This window comes from Salmo salar, chromosome ssa12, assembly GCF_905237065.1.
Source record: "Salmo salar chromosome ssa12, Ssal_v3.1, whole genome shotgun sequence".
Classification (NCBI taxonomy): domain Eukaryota; kingdom Metazoa; phylum Chordata; class Actinopteri; order Salmoniformes; family Salmonidae; genus Salmo; species Salmo salar.
Window position 1 is genome coordinate 22,374,543 of NC_059453.1, and position 21,928 is coordinate 22,396,470.

General features: G+C 41.0%; 2 protein-coding genes across 3 annotated transcripts in view; both read left to right on the plus strand.

Moving 5' to 3' along the window:
- The window catches only part of LOC106564476 (leucine-rich repeat protein SHOC-2), a 40,663-nt gene extending 26,408 nt beyond the window's left edge, over window positions 1-14,255 (plus strand). For both annotated transcript variants that reach the window (XM_014130589.2, XM_045691044.1), the window contains exons 4-10: window positions 808-945; window positions 1,315-1,445; window positions 1,532-1,720; window positions 2,266-2,388; window positions 2,632-2,769; window positions 7,022-7,139; window positions 7,765-14,255. In XM_014130589.2, the coding sequence (XP_013986064.1) occupies window positions 808-945; window positions 1,315-1,445; window positions 1,532-1,720; window positions 2,266-2,388; window positions 2,632-2,769; window positions 7,022-7,139; window positions 7,765-7,973 (1,046 nt within the window). In that variant the 3' untranslated portion in view covers window positions 7,974-14,255. The remainder of the gene's footprint in view (window positions 1-807; window positions 946-1,314; window positions 1,446-1,531; window positions 1,721-2,265; window positions 2,389-2,631; window positions 2,770-7,021; window positions 7,140-7,764) is intronic.
- A 2,578-nt stretch (window positions 14,256-16,833) lies between these two features.
- On the plus strand, window positions 16,834-19,463 carry LOC106564475 (alpha-2A adrenergic receptor). Its single transcript, XM_014130588.2, has 2 exons — window positions 16,834-17,254; window positions 17,396-19,463. Exon 2 carries the CDS (start codon window positions 17,595-17,597, stop codon window positions 18,903-18,905), a length of 1,311 nt encoding a protein of 436 aa, XP_013986063.1. The 5' UTR covers window positions 16,834-17,254; window positions 17,396-17,594; the 3' UTR covers window positions 18,906-19,463.
- Window positions 19,464-21,928: the final 2,465 nt, after the last annotated feature.

A 21,928-nucleotide genomic window follows, 5' to 3' on the forward strand; every position in this document is an offset into this window, starting at 1 on the left:
CTATGTCGTTGCGTACTTGGGGTGCATGGCTGTCACCGACGCTCGGTTCAGTGATGCAATCCGAGGGCCACCGATCCCGTCTTTCACACGTCCCAATATTTTCAAAATCTCCAATGTAGTGTGAGGGGTGCAATGACAAGTTTTGAGAACAGTGATCAGCAATAGCCAATGAGAGCTCGCCAGAGAAGAAGCCAGTGAGATGATGATGATGATGATATTGCATCACATCACCCAGACTCTCCAGCAGGAGTGATTACTACTAGTATGTGTTTGTACTTGCCTTTAACCAAAGCCAAAGTATCAAATCGTTACAGCTCTGAAGTTCACTACCAATGTTATTCAATTCCAAATGTATTGGCTAGATATTTCAACTCTGTATGGCAAGCGTGAATGTCTGACTGAAAACGTTTGAGGCTTGTCTGAGCCACAGCTTGTTGTGGCTACGTTAACGATCTAATCACATTGTTTTCGCGAGACAGCGTGGTATGGAGAATCCTCACAACCAACTGAAGAGTCTTGTAGTGTGTGACACCCGTCTGTGCCACATCGTTTAGTGTGCGCACCACTCCGTTAGCCAGACAACAAGCTACAGGAAAGACGGGCGTTAAATGTGAGCAGCTCAGCGACGTTAGGATTTTGAAAGTCGTCTAGTCGTCTAAACCCGGCATTACAGAAGACACTGCTGCAGTGTTGTGAATAAGCTAAAGCCATAAGCTAAACCAGTCTTTTAATAACTCTGATTGCGGTTCTTGTCCAGATTAGTCATGTTTGTGTGTTGACTGTTGTATTGGCCCTGCCTCTCTGCAGGGGAGCTCTGTAACCTCATCACCCTGGACGTAGCCCATAACCAGCTAGAACACCTACCCAAGGAGATCGGCAACTGCACCCAGATCACCAACCTGGACCTACAGCACAACGAGCTACTGGACCTACCAGAAACTATAGGTGAGACTGACCGGGACCTCAACAGTCAAACGTTTTCTCCTCAATGCAATTTGGGCAATTATCTGCCTATACTCAGCCTACAGGATACCAATACTGACACAGCTGCACAGTGCACATTCTTAACTGTACATTGTGATGGCTAGGATCAAATATTTGAGAATTCTCATTAATTGAATAATCTACAGTTTTAGGAACTGCAAGTGCTGGTATTTAAGATAAGATGGTACTTTATTGATCCCCCAGAGGGGAAATTTGATTGCACCAGCCAATACATACATACATACATACATACATACATACATACATACAGATATCTAATATCTGACTTTGTTGATTGTCATTTTTGTATTTAACCTTCTCTCGTTGCAGGTAACTTGTCAAGCATAAACCGCTTGGGTCTGCGGTACAACCGGTTGTCAGCCATCCCCAGGTCGCTAGCCAAGTGCAGAGAACTGGAAGAGCTCAACCTAGAAAACAACAACATCTCCGTGTTACCAGAAGTGAGTGGTGCTTTTATCGATTGCTGCATTTTAATGGTATTGTTAGGGATATAGCAGATCTAGCTACCTCCTTCTCTCTATCCCAGGGTCTCCTGTCTAGTCTGGTGAATCTGACCAGTCTAACCCTAGCGAGGAACTGTTTCCAGTCCTACCCGGTGGGAGGACCCTCCCAGTTCTCCACCATCTACTCTCTAAATATGGAGCACAACCGCATCAACAAGATCCCCTTTGGAATCTTCTCCAGGGCCAAAGTCCTCAGCAAACTCAACATGAAGGTAAGGATGCTGTCCATTGTTAGGTGTTGTCATCTCATTCCCTCTTATTTTGATGACTTCTAGTAAGAGGACCAAGACGATAGTCCCAGACATTATCTAGGCAGGACAACGTCTCTTTCTTCTGACGTTAAAGGGATAGTTGGGGGATTTTGGCAATGAAGCCCTTTATGTACTTTCCCAGAGTCGTGGATACCATTTTTATGAATCTGCATACAGTATGAAAGAAGTTAATGGTAGTTTTGTGAGCCAATGCTAACTAGCGTTAGCGCAATGACTGGAAGTCTACAGGAACAGTCATTGCGCCAACACTAGATAGCAACTTCCTTCAAACTGCACGCAGAGACATAAAAATGGTATCCACGATTTCATCTGACTCTGGGGAAGTAGATAAAGGGCCTCATTGCCAAAATCCCGAACTATCCCTTTAAGGTTGACAATGGTTGGTGACGGTGCTTGCTTAGGTAAAGAGCTGACATGATGACCAATGTCTTCTTTCTGCTCTGATTCTAGAATTGTTGTCAATGTCGTTGTTTTTTTTTTTTCAGGACAACCAGTTGACGTCTCTGCCTCTAGACTTTGGCACGTGGACCAGTATGGTGGAGCTCAACCTGGCCACCAATCAGCTGACAAAGATCCCCGAGGACATCTGCGGTCTCATTTCGCTGGAGGTGAGGCCTTGATAGAATTCCCAGATGGGATCTTTCCTGAGAAATGTGGACTTAGTACTTTTCTGATGCTGTCATCAATTCATACATTATTCAAACTGACCAGAAAATCTGAATGATTATCACTCTCCCATTTCAGCATACAGTAGGTGATCAACTATTTAGTTATTTTTAGGTCTGTAACACAAGCTACAGGTTGTAACAGTTCGCTTCAGTGTTCTGAAACATCTGTTGTTTTGTTCACAGGTCTTGATATTGTCCAACAATCTTCTCAAGAAGTTGCCACATGGTATTGGCAACCTGAGGAAACTACGGGAGCTCGACTTGGAGGAGAACAAGTTGGAATCGCTCCCGAATGAAATCGCTTACCTGAAAGATTTACAGGTTTGATACTATTACGCTATTTTCCTACACTGTCACGTAAGCATTTAGGCCTACCTTTAACCTCTGTAGGGGGTGTGGGACGCTACAGTCCCACCTGGCCAACATCCAGTGAAATTGCAGAGCGCCAAATTCAAAACCAGAAATACTCGTTATAAAAATTAATGAAACATACAAGTGTTATACATCGGTTTAAAGATTAACTTCTTGTTAATCCAACCACGGTGTCAGATTTCAAAAAGACTTTACGGCGAAAGCACACCATGCGATTATCTGAGAACAGCGCCCAGCAGACAAATCATTACAAACAGTAACCAGCCAAGTAGAGGAGTAACAAAAGTCAGAAATAGCGATAAAATGAATCACTTACCTTTGATGATCTTCATATGGTTACACTCCCAAGACTCCATGTTACACAATAAATGTTCGTTTTGTTCGATAAAGTCCCTCTTTATATTCATAAACCTCTGTTTTGTTGGTGTGTTTTGTTCAGTAATCCATTGGAACAAAGCGCTGTCACAGCAGACAGACAAATCAAAAAACTACCATAAGTTCGTAGAAACATGTCAAACGATGTTTATAATCAATCCTTAGGTTGTTTTTGTCATAAATAATCGATCATATTTCAACCGGACAATAGCTTCGTCAATAGAAAAGGGAAAAACAAGAAAGGCACGCTTCTGGTCACTCGCAGGACTCATGTCTGGAAATTTCCACTGTCCTCTCATTGAAAGTGGTGTTTCTCCCTCATTTTTCAGAGTAAAAGCCTGAAACGATGCCTAAAGACTGGCCACATGTAGTGGAAGCCATAGGGATCGTGAACCGCGTCATAAGTCTTTGTATGGTGGATAGGCTTTCAATGGAAAAACAGCCATTTCAAAATAATAGCACTTCCTGGATGGATTTTCCTCAGGTTTTCGCCTGCCATATCAATTCTGTTATACTTGCAGACATTATTTTAACAGTTTTGGAAACTTTAGTGTTTTCTATCCAAATCTACAGCTATTTTCAGGTCTCTCCAGATGTTCGATCGGGTTCAAGTCCGGGCTCTGGCTGGGCTACTCAAGAACATTCAAGAGACTTGTCCCGATGCCAGTCCTATGTCGTCTTGGTTGTGTACTTAGGATCGTTGTCTTGTTGGAAGGTGAACCATCGCCCCAGTCGTAGGTCCTGAGCACTCTGGAGCAGGTTTTCATTAAGGATCTCTCTGTACTTTGCTCAGTTCATCTTTGCCTCGATCCTGACTAGTCTCCCAGCCCCTGCCGCTGAAAAACATCCCCACAGCAAGATGCTGCCACCACCATGCTTCACCGTAGGGATGGTGCCAGGTTTCCTCCAGACGTGACGCTTGGCATTCAGGCCATAGAGTTCAATCTTGGTTTCATCAGACCAGAGAATCTTGTTTCTCATGGTCAGAGTTTTTAAGGTGCCTTTTGGCAAACTCTAAGAGGGCTGTCATGTGCATTTTACTGAGGAGTGGCTTCTGGCCACTCTACCATAAATGTGTGATTGGTGGAGTGCTGCAGAGATGGTTGTCCTTCTGGGATTTCTCCCATCTCCACAGAGGAACTCTAGAGCTCTGTCAGAGTGACCATCAGGTTCTTGGTCACCTCCCTGACCAAGGCCCTTCTCCCCCGATTGCTTAGTTTGGTCGGGCGGCCAACTCTAGGAAGAGTCTTGGTGGTTCCAAACTTCTTCCATTTAAGAATGATGGAGGCCACTGTGATCTTTGGGTCCTTCAATACTGCAGAATTTTTTTGGTACCCTTCCCCAGATCTGTGCCTCGACACAATCCTGTCTCTGAGCTCTACGGACAATTCCTTCTACCTCATGGTGTGGTTTTTGCTCTGACATGTACTGTCAACTGTGGGACCTTGTATGTGCCTTTCCCAATCATGTCCAATCAATTGAATTTACCACAGGTGGACAATGAAGTTGTAGTTTTTTTATTTTACCTTTATTTAACTAGGCAAGTCAGTTAAGAACAAATTCTTGTTTACAATAACGGCTTACCACGGCCACACCCTAACGACACTGAGCCAATTGTGCGCCGCCCTATGGGACTCCCAATCATGGCCGGTTGTGATACAGCCTGGAATCGAACCAGGGTCTGTAGTGACGCCTCTAGCACTGAGATGTAGTGCCTTAGACCGCTGCACCACTCGGGAGTAGTAATATCAAGGACGATCAATGGAAACCGGATGCACATGAGCTCAATTTCGAGTCTCATAGCAAAGGGTCTGAATATTTACGTTAAAAAAAACTTTTTCGCTTTGTCATTGGGGGGTATTGTGTCTAGATTGATGAGGGGGAAAAAACAATTTCAGCAATTTTAGAATAAGGCTGTAATGTAACAATGTGGAAAAAGTCAAGGGGTCTGAGAACTTTCCAAAGGCACTATAAAGTGTATATATAAATATCATTTTTTTAATGCATTGGGCCTTTAAGAGTAGAAGAAAGATTACTTGTGTCAATGAAATTACTCGTCACAGCACTACAGTATCACTACATCTGTTAGTGGTCTTTGAATGGTTTATAACTCAACACATTTTAGTTAACCTCACTAGGGTAGCAACGCTCCCCATCCAACCTGACAGAGCTTGAGAGGATCTGCAGAGAATAATGGGAGGAACTCACCAAATACAGGTGTGCCAAGCTTGTAGCGTCATACCCAAGAAGACTTGTGGCTGTAATCTCTGCCAAAGGTGCTTCAACAAAGTACTGAGTAAAGGGTCTGAATACTTATGTAAATGTGTTATTTTCTAAAAACCTGTTTTTGCTTTGGCATTATGGGGTATTGTGTGTAGATTGAGCGGGGAAAAACTATTTAATCAGTTTTAGAATAAGGCTGTGATCTAACAAAATGTGGAAAAAGTCAAGGGGTCTAAATACTTTCCGAAGGCACTGTGTATATACAAAAGTACATGGACCCCTTCAAATTAGTGGATTTGGCTATTTTAGCCACACCTGTTGATGACTGGTGTATAAAATTGAGCACACAACCATGTAATCTCCATTGAACAACATTGGCAGTAGAATGACCTTAGTGTAGAGCTCCGTGACTTTCAACATGGCACTGTTATAGGATGCCACCTTTCCAACAAGTCAGTTTGTAATATTTCTGCCCTTAGAGCTGCTACGGTCAACTGTAAGTGCTGTTATTGTGAAGCGGAAATGTCTAGGAGCAACAATGGCTCAGTCGTGAAGTGGTAGATCACACAAGCTCACAGAACGGGACCGCCGACTACTGAAGCGTGTAGAACGTAAAAATCATCTGTCCTCGGTTGCAACACTCACTACTGAGTTCCAAACTGCCTCTGGAAGCAACGTCAGCACAAGAACTGTCGGTCAGGAGTTTCATGAAATGGCTTTCCATGGCTGAGCAGCCACACACAAGCCTAAAATTACCATGCACAATGCCAAGCGTTGGCTGGAGTGGTGTAAAGCTCGCCACCATTGGACTCTGGAGCAGTGGAAACGTGTTCTCTGGAACGATGAATCATGCTTCACCATCTGGCAGTCCCCATCGAACACCTTTGGGATGAATTGGGACGCCGACTGCGAGCCAGGCTTAACCGGCCAACATCAGTGCCTGACCTCACTAATACTCTTGTGGCTGAATGGAAGCCAGTCCCCACAGCAATGTTCCAACATCTAGTGGAAAGCCTTTCCAGAAGAGTGGAGGCTGTTCTAGCAGCAAAGGGGGACCAACTCCATATTAATGCCCATGATTTTGGAATGAGATGTTTGACGCGCAGGTGACCACATACTTTTGTATTTCCACACTGTAAGGTTGGAATAATGCTGTGAAATTGTAAAAATGATGATAATGCTATTTTAGTGTAAGAGCTGTTTGAAAAGAGCGTCTCTAAAATGTAAGCCTGTTTTGGTGGGTTGGAGTTTTGGCCTGACATCACCCAGCGGTAAATAAGTTAATAGACCAATAAGAAAGAGTCCCAAACCAAAAAGAGTTTTCACTTGTCCCCTCCCCACTCAGACCGCTCCCAGACACTCCTAGCAAAATTCTTGCTGGAGAAATTGCTCTTGGATAATAATCTATTTTTTCTTTTTAATTGAAAACAATCAAACAATTTGATATTGATCTGCTGCATTGGACCTTTTTAAATAAACCATTTTATATCTCCAGGGTTTGAACGATGGAGCTCAGATAGAATAATGTATTCACCAACGTTTCACAGCTAAGCTGTTTTCATCATGTGATATTGACATTCCATTTTTGCTTTTATTCTATCAGAAACTAGTGTTGACCAATAATCAGCTGACCACGTTGCCCCGTGGGATCGGTCACCTCACCAACCTGACCCACCTGGGTCTGGGAGAGAACCTGCTGCAGCACCTGCCGGAGGAGATCGGTAAATACATTTTACCTCATGCCACTGGGTACCGGTCTGTTTCTGCTGAGACCACTCCTTGTACTCTTGTCATTTGCCAAATATACAGAAAGACTGTTACCCAGGCTACATACAACTCAGACTAGAAGTGAATCTCAAAAGTACTTCCTTGATTCCTTCCATCCTCACCTGAACTCCAAAGGTCATTGAGAAACAAGGAGCTTATTGGAGGAGGAGGTCACAAGCTTTCATTTAGATACTTACACTTGACAGAATAGAGAGGGAACTACATGTGGTCCTTTGTAGGTCAGTTGGTAGACCATGGTGCTTGTAACGCCAGGGTAGTGGGTTAGATTCTCGGGACCACCCATACTTAAAATGAATGCACACATGACTAAGTCGCTTTGGATAAAAGCGTCTGCTAGATGGCATATATTTATATATTACATATAAAACGTAACTTCAGCTAAACAATTTAATTAGCATATTTTAGCCCCAGCAATCTACAGCCCATCAAGAATTACTGTATGTACCAGCTGATGATCTAGCAATCTGTGCCTCCAGGTAGAATATAACACTCCTGTATCCTCCACTCCTCCATCCACCCCTCCATCCATCCCTCTCTCCATCCTTCCCTCCATCCTAGGTACACTGGAGAACTTGGAGGAGCTGTACCTCAATGACAACCCCAACCTGCACAGCCTCCCGTTTGAGCTGGCCCTGTGCAGCAAGCTGTCCATTATGAGCATCGAGAACTGTCCCCTCAGCCACCTGCCCCCGCAGATTGTCGCCGGGGGCCCCTCCTTCATTATCCAGTTCCTCAAGATGCAGGGGCCCTACCGTGCCATGGTCTGATGGGGCCCGGAGGCCAAGATTGTCGTCTGAGGGCCCAGAGAGAGGCTATGGTCTGAGAGCTGATTTGATGGCTGATATACCAGGCCCACGCAAGGCCCATGATCTGACAACGGACCACGCCCATAATTGGATAGACCACGCCCATATTCTGAAGGCCGACGCCCACCCATTCAGACACCCCACCCAATCCCATACCTATCCAACTACGTGTGTCATACACTGTAAAAAAAAATATATATATACATCATAAAAACAAACTAAATGTACAAAAAGAGAGGAGGAAAACATTTTTCGGTTCATACATTATCTATCTATATGCGGAAAAAAAACTAAACAAGTACATTTATATTGAGACTGTGCTCCAGCGTTTCTGTTGAGGAATCATAGCCATTTAGAAGGCCAACTTCTCCAATATTTTATTCCCAAATCATGTAAGACAAAACTTAAAGGGTCATTACACATTAAAACATTTTTTTTTTTTTACATTCATTAACTCCAGCACCATACGATACATAATCTGTTTTCATACATATGAAGACACTGGTATAGGGCTGGAGGTAATGAATAGGATATTAAAAAGTGGTGGAATTGCCCTTTAATATCTCTACCACCTTTTGCCAAAACGGATCGTGTATATTGAGTAACAGTGGCTATGATTCTTTTAACATAGAACCCAGATTCCCAATGCCAACATATTTACAGTAATTAGGTATGTATATTAGGAGAGCTTAGGATACAACTATTGTATGCAAAAATAATATTTGAAACTTCAATTTTTATTGCTGCTGCCATTATCAATGTTCATTTTGTCATGTCTTTTTCTTTTTGATTTGTATATTTTTTTTTTTACCACTTGACTAAAGATTTGTTATCGTGAGGTTTGAGGTTAAAGAACAAAGGTCTAATGTTTTTAATTTCACATTAATACGTAAAAAAACAGTGCCTATATGTCCAGGAAGGTCCACTGGTTTTTCTGACGCTCTAACACAATTCTCCATGAATATTATACAAAGGTATCATTTAGTTAAACAAATTTTCTTTCTAGAATTATGGTTTGTTAAAAAAAAAAAGGTTTTACATTTATTTTTTATATTAGTTCTATTATTGTTGGATGACAATGATTCTATAAAAGAAACCGATAAATTATACATTTGAATCAATGGCTTTGAGATTTTAAATTTAAAAAATAAGCAGTAATCTTTAAACAGTAAACTAGTAATATATATAGAATAAATGCGAAATCTTTAACGCTTTAAAAAATGGACTTTAGCAAGTTTGACTCAAACCTTTCCAAAATAGGCAGTAATGTTGCCCTCATGTTTAAGATATTAGATTTGTTTTTGCTTTGAGAAAAAGTTAAACTGTAAAGAGACAGGTGATTAGATAAGTGATCTGTAGTGATTTTTATATATTCTATAAATACTGATTGTTGCCTTGAGTGCAATTTGAGTCATTGTAATGTTTACTTTTTTTGCTATGTTGGGGCTGTCATACAACGTGGAAACGATTGACCAACAACAACATATCAGGAATGTTGAAGGAAAGGTGTCAATATAACTAATGACTAACGTTGCCATGGTTACGGTCATTAAGGTATGCCAAAAACATGAATCAAAACCCATAATTGACATTTTACATCCAGTTTCTTTGACTGCTTTTTTAATACGCCTCTTCACGAGATCTGGAAGTTTCTGTTACTTGGCCTCCTTCTTTTTTTTTTGTCCCACACTGTCCCAGCAATGATGCTGTTCTTATGCACTTTCTAAATGACATTGGCATCATCCTCTTTTAACAATGACAATATCCTTATCTCCATGGTTACGTTGAACTGGGGCATTTTTGTTTCACAGTGAAGAAGTATTTTATCTCTGAACAGTTTATCATGTACATTTTATAATGGTGTCAAATGAATATTAAGGATGAGATGACAAGCTCAAAATAAATCTAAACTAGTAAGTATGTGGAGCGTCGAATTCAGACGTTTTGGCTTTCGTCCTATCAATCTTGATGGAAAATATTAGCTTGAACTGTGTATGTCCAATAAGGGTCTTATTGATATGTTTAAAGATGTATTAAAGTACCCCATATCTTGCTCATATGTACTACGAGCAAAATGTTTTATGTCAAATTATTGCAATTCATTGAGATCCACATTGTAAAATTTAAATCATTTTCTGTTACTATAATTTTTTTGACACTGTATTGGGTTAGTATTATATCACGTGACTGTACATTAAAATCCCAACTAAGGTAGATCAAACCAAAAGCTTTTTTTGGTTTAGGAAATGAACGTGTTGCGTCCAAGCTTTGTACTCAATCATCTTTTAGTATTTATTTTCAATCAAGTGTGGGTCTAGTTTTTTGGCAGCAGCTTACGATTACAGTTTCGATGTGGGTTGTGGACTGCTAAGAAAAAAACGAGGCCTGGGCAGAGCACACACCCAGACAAAATGTATTGCTGCTTCTAATCCTACCAGCAGAACCTGTTGCTGCTTGAAAAATATGCTGTAAACGATTGATGGGGCAGGAAAAGTGAGATCTATCCTAAACAAAATCAACATCGATACACAAGACTTGTACAGTAGCCTGGCTGGGAAGATTGACCTCTGCCCTTGACCTCTGAGTTTGGGGTCACATGAGGTCTGGTGGTTTTCAAACAGATCAAATTGTTTGGACTGACGTACAACGAGGAAAAACCAAGGTGCATATTTGAGCCTATAACGACGCAGTTACAACACAATACTTTTTTGAAAAGACAAAATTTAAAAAGGGCTTTCTTCTCGTTCACGCTCAAAGAATACCACCAGAGGCATTGCATTCCTGGTTTTATATTTTAAAAAAGCTTCGGAAGAAATGAAAAATAAAAAAATCTGTAAATTGTTTTGGGGGATTGGTTGTGTATTTACGTTTTAGCTATAAACAAAATGGAATCATTATGTGAAAATGCCTTCAGTGTAAGTACTTAAGTGAGATGTGCATTAGGGTATGCAGCGAGAGAAACGCTGTTATCCCGTATAGTGTTGAGTCTGTTTTTGTTCATATTTGTATCTATGTGCCATTTGCAAGGTGAGGGGTGGATGACTGACATGTGTAGAGAACCTGAGACATAATCGTCATTATTCAGAAAAGCATTTATCAAAACAAGGAATGTAAGTTAAAACATGCTTTTTGGAAAAGAAATGTGTGACTTAGTCTAGGTTTGGGGGTGGTCATATTTTGGATTCTTGTATCTGAGGTTGATGAAGAGGTATTGTTCTGATGCATCCTAATGATTTGGAGACGACTAGGTGGTGTTTATTTTTCAATCGTCTGATTTTGGGTCATAGTGTGTAATAATCATGGCCTTTTTTTATTTTTTATTGTTGCAAAATGTATTTTGTGTCTCAATCCTTTTTCTTGCCTGGCTATGTTGTGTAGGAAACCAAGCATGTTGAAAAATAATTTAACATGTTTTTTTTGTCTGGGTCGGAACTACGTTGGGGTGGCGATTCGTTGTATATAGAAGACCAGATAATGTTGCTACTATTTGGTTATCTGCTAAAATGTTTCCTGTAGATTTTATGTACATTTCACAGTATTTGAAACATTGTGCAGCCAGCAATGCTTTACCTACCTATTCTTTATCAAGCAGCCTTAACTGTTAAAAACCTTTTTGTTATTAACCCTTCTTTGTGTCTGTGGCTGTAGTAGGTAACTTTCATTTTCTGTTCTTTCTTCCTTTCTAGCTCTGTGCATGCATATTTTAACCTGGCCTGATGATTGACAGTTCACATAAGAACTCTCCAAACTGAATTCTGTGTTCAGTTTCATTATTCTGGAACACTAGTGAGCAATAGTGAAACGACACAATTCAGTTCGGATTCCATGCTAGCTACAGGCCACCCCAAACAATCCCTATACCAGTGGTCTCCAACCCTGTTCCTGGAGTGCTACTGTCCTGTAGGTTTTTGCTCTAACCCTAAACTAACACACCTGATTCTAATAATTAGCTGGTTGATAAACTGAATCAGTTTAGTTCCAACTGGGGTTGGAGCAAAAACCAACATTCATTTGACTGCCTTAAGTCGTGCACCAAGCATCACCTCTCCCTCAACTTTCACCCAGTCAGACCTTCAATTACTTGGCTATTTTTAATCATGTAAGACAGAAAATCAGTTTGATATAAATAGGGGAAAATGCTTTTCCCAACCTTTGAGACCAGTCACCTGACCAGTAAAAACTAAGGCTAAGAGTTATAGCCAATAATAACTATATGGCCCAGGACCCCCCCCCCCCCTTCTCAGGTCACAGCAGGATTATGAATAACTCCTGGGTCTATACATAACAAGTGAGTTGACTGTTTAATGGTCAGAAATTAGATTGAGCGACTATGTTCCAGAACTAGAACCCCAAGTTATTTTTTAAAGGTTCTCTTTTCTGTCTATACCAATATGAGTACGGTATATGCAGACGTGACTACCTGACTACGGTGGCCACCATGGTCCAAGTTGAGTATGTAAGAGAATTGGAAAAATGGTGACATGACAAATTTATTTTACCTTAACATCCTACTGTTTAGTACCAAGAGACATGCCTTTACTGAGTATTACTTGGCAAATGAAATTAGAAAAAGGATTTGTTTGCTTGGTTGTAAATGACACAATTAATCAAAGCCGACCCATTGTAAAGAAAATTATTCAGACTCCTAAGTTTGCAAAATGGGTGAAAAACTGCAATGTTTGGTGACGTTCTGCATGTATATACATAAATCTTTTTAATTAATAAACCTATAAACATTTACAAATTGAAAAAAAAAGTGACTTGTAATTTTTTATTTTTTTTGCTTTCACCAAAAAGTACTGCAAAATGAACATGGTTGGTTGTTTGCCGGTCACATTGAGAGAGCAGAACAGAGCTGCCTATGTCCTCAAGTAATTTCTATTTTTGTCTGTTCTTTTTTTTCCTTCTTCTCTGTAACTGAATTTGTATTTCTTTTCAAAACACATGAAGCAGCATTTAAGCCAAGAGTCCTGCACAGTATATTACCTTTTAGCAATGATTTGCACAAGCACAGCAAGGGCACAATTTCAAAATCCCAATCATACAGAAGAGAGTGTTTACACAGGCAGCCCAATTCTGATCTTTTTTTCCACTAATTGGTCATTTGACCAATCACAGAATATTTTTTCACATCAGCTCTTTTTCAGAGCTAATCTAATTGGTCAAAAGACCAATTAGTGAAAAAAGATCAGAATTGGGCTTCCTGTCTAAACGCAGCCCAAGTGTCTGTCTCAAAGTAAGAGTGCTGATGTAGGATCCGTTTCGCCTTTTAGATCATATTGAATAAGATTATATGGACAGGTGGAGACCTGATCCTAGATCAGTACTCCTACTGTGAGATGCTTTTTGAACACTGGCCCAGGGTCCCACCTGTCCATGTAATCTTATTCAGTATGATCTAAAGGGCAAAACTGATCCTAGATCAGCAGCACACCTACTCTGGAACACTTGATATGTAGGGTGCCCAAACTTGTTGCCTGAAGCTAAATGAAAAACGAATCGCTTTGGATTGTTGCTATACCATCTAGGCCCAGAATGCTTTTGGGCTATGTAGATTCTAGAAGCTTTAACTACATTATCCGGCCCTAGCTACATTGTCTGGCCCTTTTGCTAAAGGTACAAATTTGTTCAGTATATATCTTTGGTAGTGAAGTGCATTCAATATCTCTCTCTGTCTATTATAGACAGCAGTATCAGCTGGAGACCTTTGAACAGTATATATTGTATGTTAGTCAGCAGGGATCCATTTCAATTCGGTTAATTCCTGATATGTTTGCTGAAATTACATAGAGGAGCATTGAGGGAAATGTGATTTTGTTGTACTTCTTGACTGAATTTAAAATGGAATTGACTTTTATCCTGTTAGTCAGTTAACCCCCCCCCAAAAAAAAATCAGTTGAAATGTTTCCCACCTTTCAAAAAGAGACAGTATTGTGCCTTTTTTATTATGTTCAGGACTGGGCTGTTCTCTCTCAAATGTCTCTTTTGTACCTAGAAAAATGTGTCATTTGTTGTCATTCGAGTGTACAAACTTTATCATTTCAGAATATTCTGATGTTTGTATATTACTCCTGTCATGCCTGCACAATGCTTTGGTTTTCATTTTATATTTTGGAGGTTTTCCCACTATTTGTCAAATTGTGGAATTTAAGCTCTGAAAAAAACTGATAAATGTACTTTTAATCCAATTAATTGTAATGTGCAGTTTGTTACTTCACCAATATAAAGAAAACGGTTACCCTGTCTTGAATTTATAAATTATTTTGTATGGATGTGTTGTTCTTTCAAATGAGAAAATATAACTGACCACTATATCGGGGACTGTGACACAGTTTCCCGGCCAAATATTAAGCCTGGTCGTGGACTAAAAGCTAACTCAATTAGGCTTAATTAGTGTGTGGGGAAACTGCCCCTATATTGTCCAATTGGATAAAGCGATAACAAATTCATAGATGGGTAAAGTTGTAAATACTGGTAGTGTCTTGCTTTTTCAATACAGTCTTACATTAGTTCAATATCTTCCTCTTTACTTCACTTATGGCACATGACCGTTTATCCCAAATGGCACCCTATACAGTGCACTGCATTACTTTTGACCAGGGTCCCTAGGGTTACGGTCAAAAATAGTGCACTATATTGGGAAAAGTGTGCCATTTGGGATGCACACATACAGTAAGGTTAAGTCAGACTGACCAATGAAAGGTCTAACCCGCAATCGAAGAGCAATAACAGGCACGTAGAATATCTGAATGACTAACTTTGTGTAGAGCTGTAGTCGAGTGGTAACATGGCACGTGTACAACTCCCCACTGTTCAATCTCACATCCACTCATTCTTCTGTACTGCTGCTTCCCTGCCTCCCACTGTTTCCAAACTGTCTAAATAAAAACGATATACATAATTACACTTTCTATTTATATGGATAGGGTACGTCTGACTTTGATTCAATATTACGGTTGATGAATTATGAATAACTAGATAGATATGGTCTGTGTAATAAAACAGGAAATTGTACTTCTCAATTTCGACACGTTGTTCCATTCTATTGCACCTGTACCCAGAGAGGCGTATAAACGGCTCTGCCTGTCCCAATACAGGAGCGTCCCCTACTGGATAATTGAAAACATGGTCCCTCACATATCGACTCCAGTCAACATCAATTACTATCACCCTTCAACTTCTAAATGTATTTGAATTCTAGTCAGATTGAGGTTTTTGACTGGGGGTTCAGAATACATTACATTAGACATATTACAAGTGAGGTACGTTTTTTTTTTCTCGTTTTTTTTCTGTCTTGTCGTTTCCCATTTAAGCCACCACGAGAAAATGGAGACAGGAGTTTGGACGTTTTTCAACAACTGGTAAAGTATCACAATACTTCATGTGTCATCTGAACTGGCAGTCTAAATTTGGACTGCACTTAGCACGTGATGATGATGTACATTACAATTTAGTGCATTAACCAAATACCTTGCCTAAAGATTTACCTAGGACAGTCCTGTCTTAATTGAAATAGGTTATGTCAAATATGTGACGCTTTTGCATTTTAAAACATGTTTTATGGGAGAACAGAAGTTGGAAGCACCTATGGTCTTATTAGAAAAGTTAAAACGCATAATAGTTAATATTGTTTTCAGTAAAAGCATAGAGTACTATGTGGTATCATTCGATACAAAACGGTAGGTTTTACAATCCTGAATGTCACATAACATCAGTGGTGATGGCGCGCCTCTGGCTATTTCTTCCAAAGCGAATCCGAGAGAGACCGACCCCGGGCGCGGAAACTGTTTCAGAGATACGACAGGTGTCACTGTATCCTCGCGCTCCATCCGCGCGCTGACGCATGATAACTAGCAGTGATGTTTACTCTAAACACAGAAGTCCGCTGTCATGATATCACACTAACAACACCTTCCTCCATTCCCCAAACACACATGATATGGTAGAAAAGCTATGTTATTGAAAGCACCTGTTCTAAAATGGAAGAGTGGCTAAATTGGGCATAGCCTACCTCTTGGTGTTATCACTCTTTAAGTTGATCCAATGCGGTCTGTCTCAATAACATACGTTACAATATGCAGAAATCGCTCTGCCATTTCCTGGTTGCTAAAATTCTTATAGCCTAATTTCAGTTTGTGACAAAACAAGCACTTGTATCATCTAAACTGCTATGAAATATGTTTTCAATAACCACAAATATTGTTTTTCAGCTGTTTGAAGCCGAAAATAAAATACACTAAAACTAAACTTAAGAACAGGAAGCATAGAAATGGCGCACATGGAACAGATCTATCGCTTCTTAGGCTTGCTTTCAATGAAAATGACAGATCTGTAACTCACATTTCGCAGTCGTCCAAAAAGTTACATATTGCAGCGTTAAACAATGGAGATACATAAAACGCCCATGATTAGGATATTGGCTACTTTTATGCAGTGACCAAATCATATGTTTTTACATGTTTTGTGCACACTTAGGAAAGTATCAGACCATGTTTAATACTAATACAATAATGTGATGTTCTATGCAAGAGCCTTTGCAAATGCTTAATAAATATTGATCAATGAGCATCACATAGGCTGACATTGGTTATTTTACCCTATAGGCTAACTATTAAGCTTAGGCTAAAGCCAATGTTGACTGGTCAATAGTTTACTGCTTAGTAGGTCTAGACTATAACTATCTTACCATTGACTATGAGCCCCTTTAGTTTTTTTTTTAGATCATTTTAACAGTTTTAGAATGGTTGGTGTGACAATAAATGGTGCTTAAAAGGGGTCGGTTCGTGAACGGAATGGAGTTAGCGCGCGCCAAATAAATAAAAAAGCCTATGTTTAATTTCCACGTGGTGTGGGCTCCGGATGCTGCTATAGCAACGCACTTCTGGGATGTTGGGGTTATAAATAGAGGGCGTGGCGTAACTGAGCTTGGAGCGGCCAACAGTAGCATAGTAGGGCGATAGTCTCCACTCATAGAACTGACGGCAGGAGCAGCAGCCACAGGATAACGTGATTACGGCTCTATTAGCTCTCCGCTAGTGAGACAGACTTAGATACGGAGCGGATCATTCTGTGGAGAGGAAAACTGACTGTGAAACCTTAGCTCGCGCTCCTCCACGGAACATAGAAGAGATGCGCGAGAAGCCAGCTGATTCGGGTAACTGACCTGCGTGAAGAAGTTACTCACTGTCCATTCTATTGTCGGCCACTCAAAAGGACCCAAGTGACACAGCACAATGCTTGAGGTAAGAGTTGTATTTAGTGTGTACCTGCAATATTCTTGGAAAGTATAACTAGAGAGTTATGTTGTATTTGTATAAATTGACAGTTAAGGCATCTCCAGTTCGGGCTTTTTAAAATTCTTACTTCTGCCTCCTATTTTTCAGATGAAGTGACAATCCACTGTATTCAACCTAAACTGTTCTTGATCGACCACCATGCAATGGAGCGAAAAATAACTACAGAAAAACCACTGAAGAGTCCCACACCCTCACTTTCTAGTCTTCCAGTTGCAAACTACATGGTCTCCTGGATGACATTTGCTGACCTTACATGATTGGATCCCTGAGGATCTAAGGAGAATCAATGGCGGGGTGGGATAACATGACAAACGTGACCAATGAGACTTTTACAAGCATGAGCAACATGACCAATGACACCATCCTTTGGGGTCCGCTCTATAGCCTCCAGATCTCGTTGCCCCTAACGATTCTGGTCGGGATGCTCATCCTATTGACGGTCTTCGGCAACGTCTTAGTGGTCATCGCTGTGTTTACTAGCCGGGCCCTGAAGGCCCCTCAGAACCTCTTCCTGGTTTCGTTGGCGTCGGCGGACATTTTGGTTGCGACCCTGGTCATGCCCTTCTCCCTGGCCAACGAACTCATGGGCTACTGGTATTTTGGTAAAGTCTGGTGCGAGATCTACCTTGCACTGGACGTTCTCTTCTGTACGGCATCCATCGCCCATCTGTGCGCCATTAGTCTGGACAGGTACTGGTCAATCACCCAGGCCATTGAGTACAACCTGAAACGGACACCGCGCAGGATCAAGTGCATCATCGTCATTGTGTGGGTCATCGCCGCGGTGATCTCGTTCCCGCCCCTCATCACCATGGAGAAGGAGAGCGATAAAGAGGAGGGGCCGGTGTGTAAGATCAACGAAGACAAGTGGTACATGATCTCGTCCAGTATCGGCTCGTTCTTCGTGCCCTGTGTCATCATGATCCTCGTTTACATCCGGATCTATCAGATCGCTAAGAAACGGACGAGGGTACCACCGGGCGACCGGAATCCCAAAATGGCGGCCGCGGTGTCGCCGGTGACAGGCAAGAAGGAGAACGGGGCTGGGGGAGTCGGAGGTGACCAACACACTTGTCACGAGAAGCTCAACGGAGAGCAAGGAGACAGAGAAGGGGATGAACACAGAGGAGAGGACGAGAAAGAAGGGGAGATAAACGGCGTGGACATGGAGGACTCCTCATCGTCTGACCACCAGGTCAACAACCCCTGTTCTATCAAGAAGAAGAAACACACGGCTAAAACCAAACTGAGCCAGATCAAACCAGGACTGGACCACCCGGCGCTGCCCAAACTGGTGGTGAGACAGAGCTCTAAGGGGAGTCGATGGAAGGGGAGACAGAACAGGGAGAAACGTTTCACCTTCGTCTTGGCTGTGGTCATTGGAGTTTTTGTCGTTTGCTGGTTCCCCTTCTTCTTTACCTACACTCTGACGGCGCTCTGTGACTCGTGTTACATACCTGACACACTGTTTAAATTCTTCTTCTGGTTCGGCTACTGTAACAGTTCAGCCAATCCCATTATCTATACAATCTTCAACAATGACTTCCGAAGGTCTTTTAAAAAGATTCTCTGCAGGGATAACCGAAGAATGGTATGATTAGACTTGGGACTTTTTAGTTGTTTGTATGTTTTTTTAAAATAAATTGTTATCATGCATGGTCGGATCCGTGGCTTTAAACAAATAATGTACCTACTTGTGACAAAACATCTACATGTATTATGTTGCAAAGGCTTTTGGGGGAAAGACTAAAACCTACAACAGTACGTGCAGTAAAAGCATCAAAATGTTGTTTTTCCAAAAGGTCGGCAGCACTACGCCACACCACAGCTTGGAAACAAACTATCCTGTGAATACAGACTTTAAAAAAGCTCAACCATTACAGCCACGTTCATCCAACATTCAACCAATGTTTTTCTACAGTTTTGTGAATGTTTGAATCACAACATTGGATAAACGTGGTCAGGAGTATGATAATATATGTAGTATTTTATGATGTTATGTTGATATGTTGAAATAATTGTCTCTTTCTGAGCCACCTTGGTGTGTTCTATTCATTGTTATTGAAACACACTGCCATTTTATATGATATCAAGTTACAACTGGGAGTATGGGTTACCATAGTTATGTTAAAGAATAAACATCGCTCAATGGCCATTGTCATGGTTTCTGAACTCTGATATGAAGGTCAACTCTGAGATGACAGCATCACAATAGTATGCGTGGTCACACACACACACACACACACACACACACACACACACACACACACACACACACACACACACAGGTAGTTAGGCAGTTATGAGAGCAGGTCTCATCCATGTTGCAGAGTAACGTATCATTTAGAGTTCCACGTACCGCCGCCTCACGCATCATTAAACCCAGGATGTGGATCTAGCTGGCTCATCAAACCAGAACCTGATAGACTGGTCATGGGCAGAACACACACACACTCACAAACAAACACACTCTCTCTCTCTCTAACTACTGAGCTCACATTTAAAGAAGACATCAAATGATAGCTAGTTATAAATGTTAGTTTAGCCCTAGCTATGAATGTTAGTTTAGCCCTAGCTATGAATGTTAGTCTAGACCTAGTTATAAATGTTAGTTTAGCCCTAGCTATGAATGTTAGTTTAGCCCTAGCTATGAATGTTAGCCTAGACCTAGTTATAAACGTTAGTTTAGCCCTAGCTATGAATGTTAGTCTAGACCTAGTTATAAATGTTAGTTTAGCCCTAGCTATGAATGTTAGTCTAGACCTAGTTATAAACGTTAGTTTAGCCCTAGCTATGAATGTTAATTTAGCCCTAGCTATGAATGTTAGTCTAGACCTAGTTATAAACGTTAGTTTAGCCCTAGCTATGAATGTTAGTCTAGACCTAGTTATAAACGTTAGTTTAGCCCTAGCTCATAGAGGAGCACAGCATGGTTTTAAAATGCCAATAAGATATTGGCTACGTTCCCTCATTTTCAGGCAGAGAAAAATACCGACTTCTTTGGTAGATTTTTTACTCCAAACAAACCACCATGCTCTGTGTTCGTTCACTTGGGCCACATAACAAGAACCTCATATGAATCAGCTCAACTGGTAAGTCTACAGCCCTCCCTTCACACACACACACACACACACACACACACACACACACACACACACACACACACACACACACACACACACACACACACACACACACACACACACACACACACACACACACACACACACACACACACACACACACACACACACACACACACACACCTCATGGTAATAGATCAACAAACCTGAGTGCTCATTTGTCACCAAGAGGGCCCAACCAATCAAAATACATGAATAAATGTCACCTTCTTTCCTGCCATCTCGGACATATCAATTGAAGTTAGGAGGAGATGCTGTCGAGCTGGAATCACATTTGACCTGACTGCCTCACTGGTGATGTCATAATACCGTATAGTGGTGGAGGGAAATGATGATGAATCCAACACACCTGCGTAATACTCTGAACTCCAGTGCACTTTCAGCAAAAAACATCTGCTTTTTTAAGGGGCCTACCCAAACACACCAAACAATATCATCATGGCAGAATAGGGCAATATTATTATGGGCATTGATGTGATGACGAATTGTACAAAGCTGAAAACATACGCACATCCAGGTACTTTCTGCAGGTGCTGGAGTTGTAGGCAAACTCATGGAAAACAGAAAGGAAAACGCTGCACACTGCTGCTCATGCTCCCAGGTGATATTTATTTACAACAACGTTTCGACCCTTAGGTCTTCATCAGGCATCCATATCCCAGGTGGGGGTGGAAGGTCCTATATATAGGGGCAGTACTCAGTGACATCACTTCCTGAAACAGGAGGTAAAACAAATTATAACATAGTTTCCCAATATTAACATTCAATTTATCAAAATATATGATCATACACAGGGAATGTGATCAATATTTACAGTAATATACATACACATACAATATTCAATTAGGATTTAAAAAAACACAGTTTAGACATATTGAAACTATAAAAACGGTTTCAAGTAAAACTCCTCATTAAGGCCAAGAGGAGACGGTGTGTTCAGCCTGTGAATCCAGAAAGATTCCCTTTGAAGAAGTTTCCTCTCAATGTCCCCTCCCCTGCATGACATCTTGACCATTTCTATTCCAATATATCTCAGAGAACTAATAGGATGTTTATCTTGTACAAAATGAGCAGCAACCTGATTTTTTTGTCTCACCTGTCCGTATGTTGCTGGGGTGCTCACTGATCCGTGTCTTAAGGCTTCTACGGGTGTTCCCTATGTAAGACAGACCACAAGGACGTTTCAACATGTAAATAACATTGGTAGACATGCAGGTAATCAGGCCTTTGATCTGAAATCTTTGTCCTGTGCGGGGGTGGGTAATGAGTTGCATTTGTACGTAAAGCTGCATTGAGCACATTGGCCACGTTTGTAATTACCCTCCGGAACCTTGTCCAAAAAGGTTTCCCTTTTCTCTGGTGGGAAATCAGATTTAACCACAGTATCTCTCACGTTTGGGGGTCTTTTAAAAACCATACGTGGGGGATATTTAAAAATGGGTTTCAATTGTGGGTCAGTATCAATAATGTACCAGTG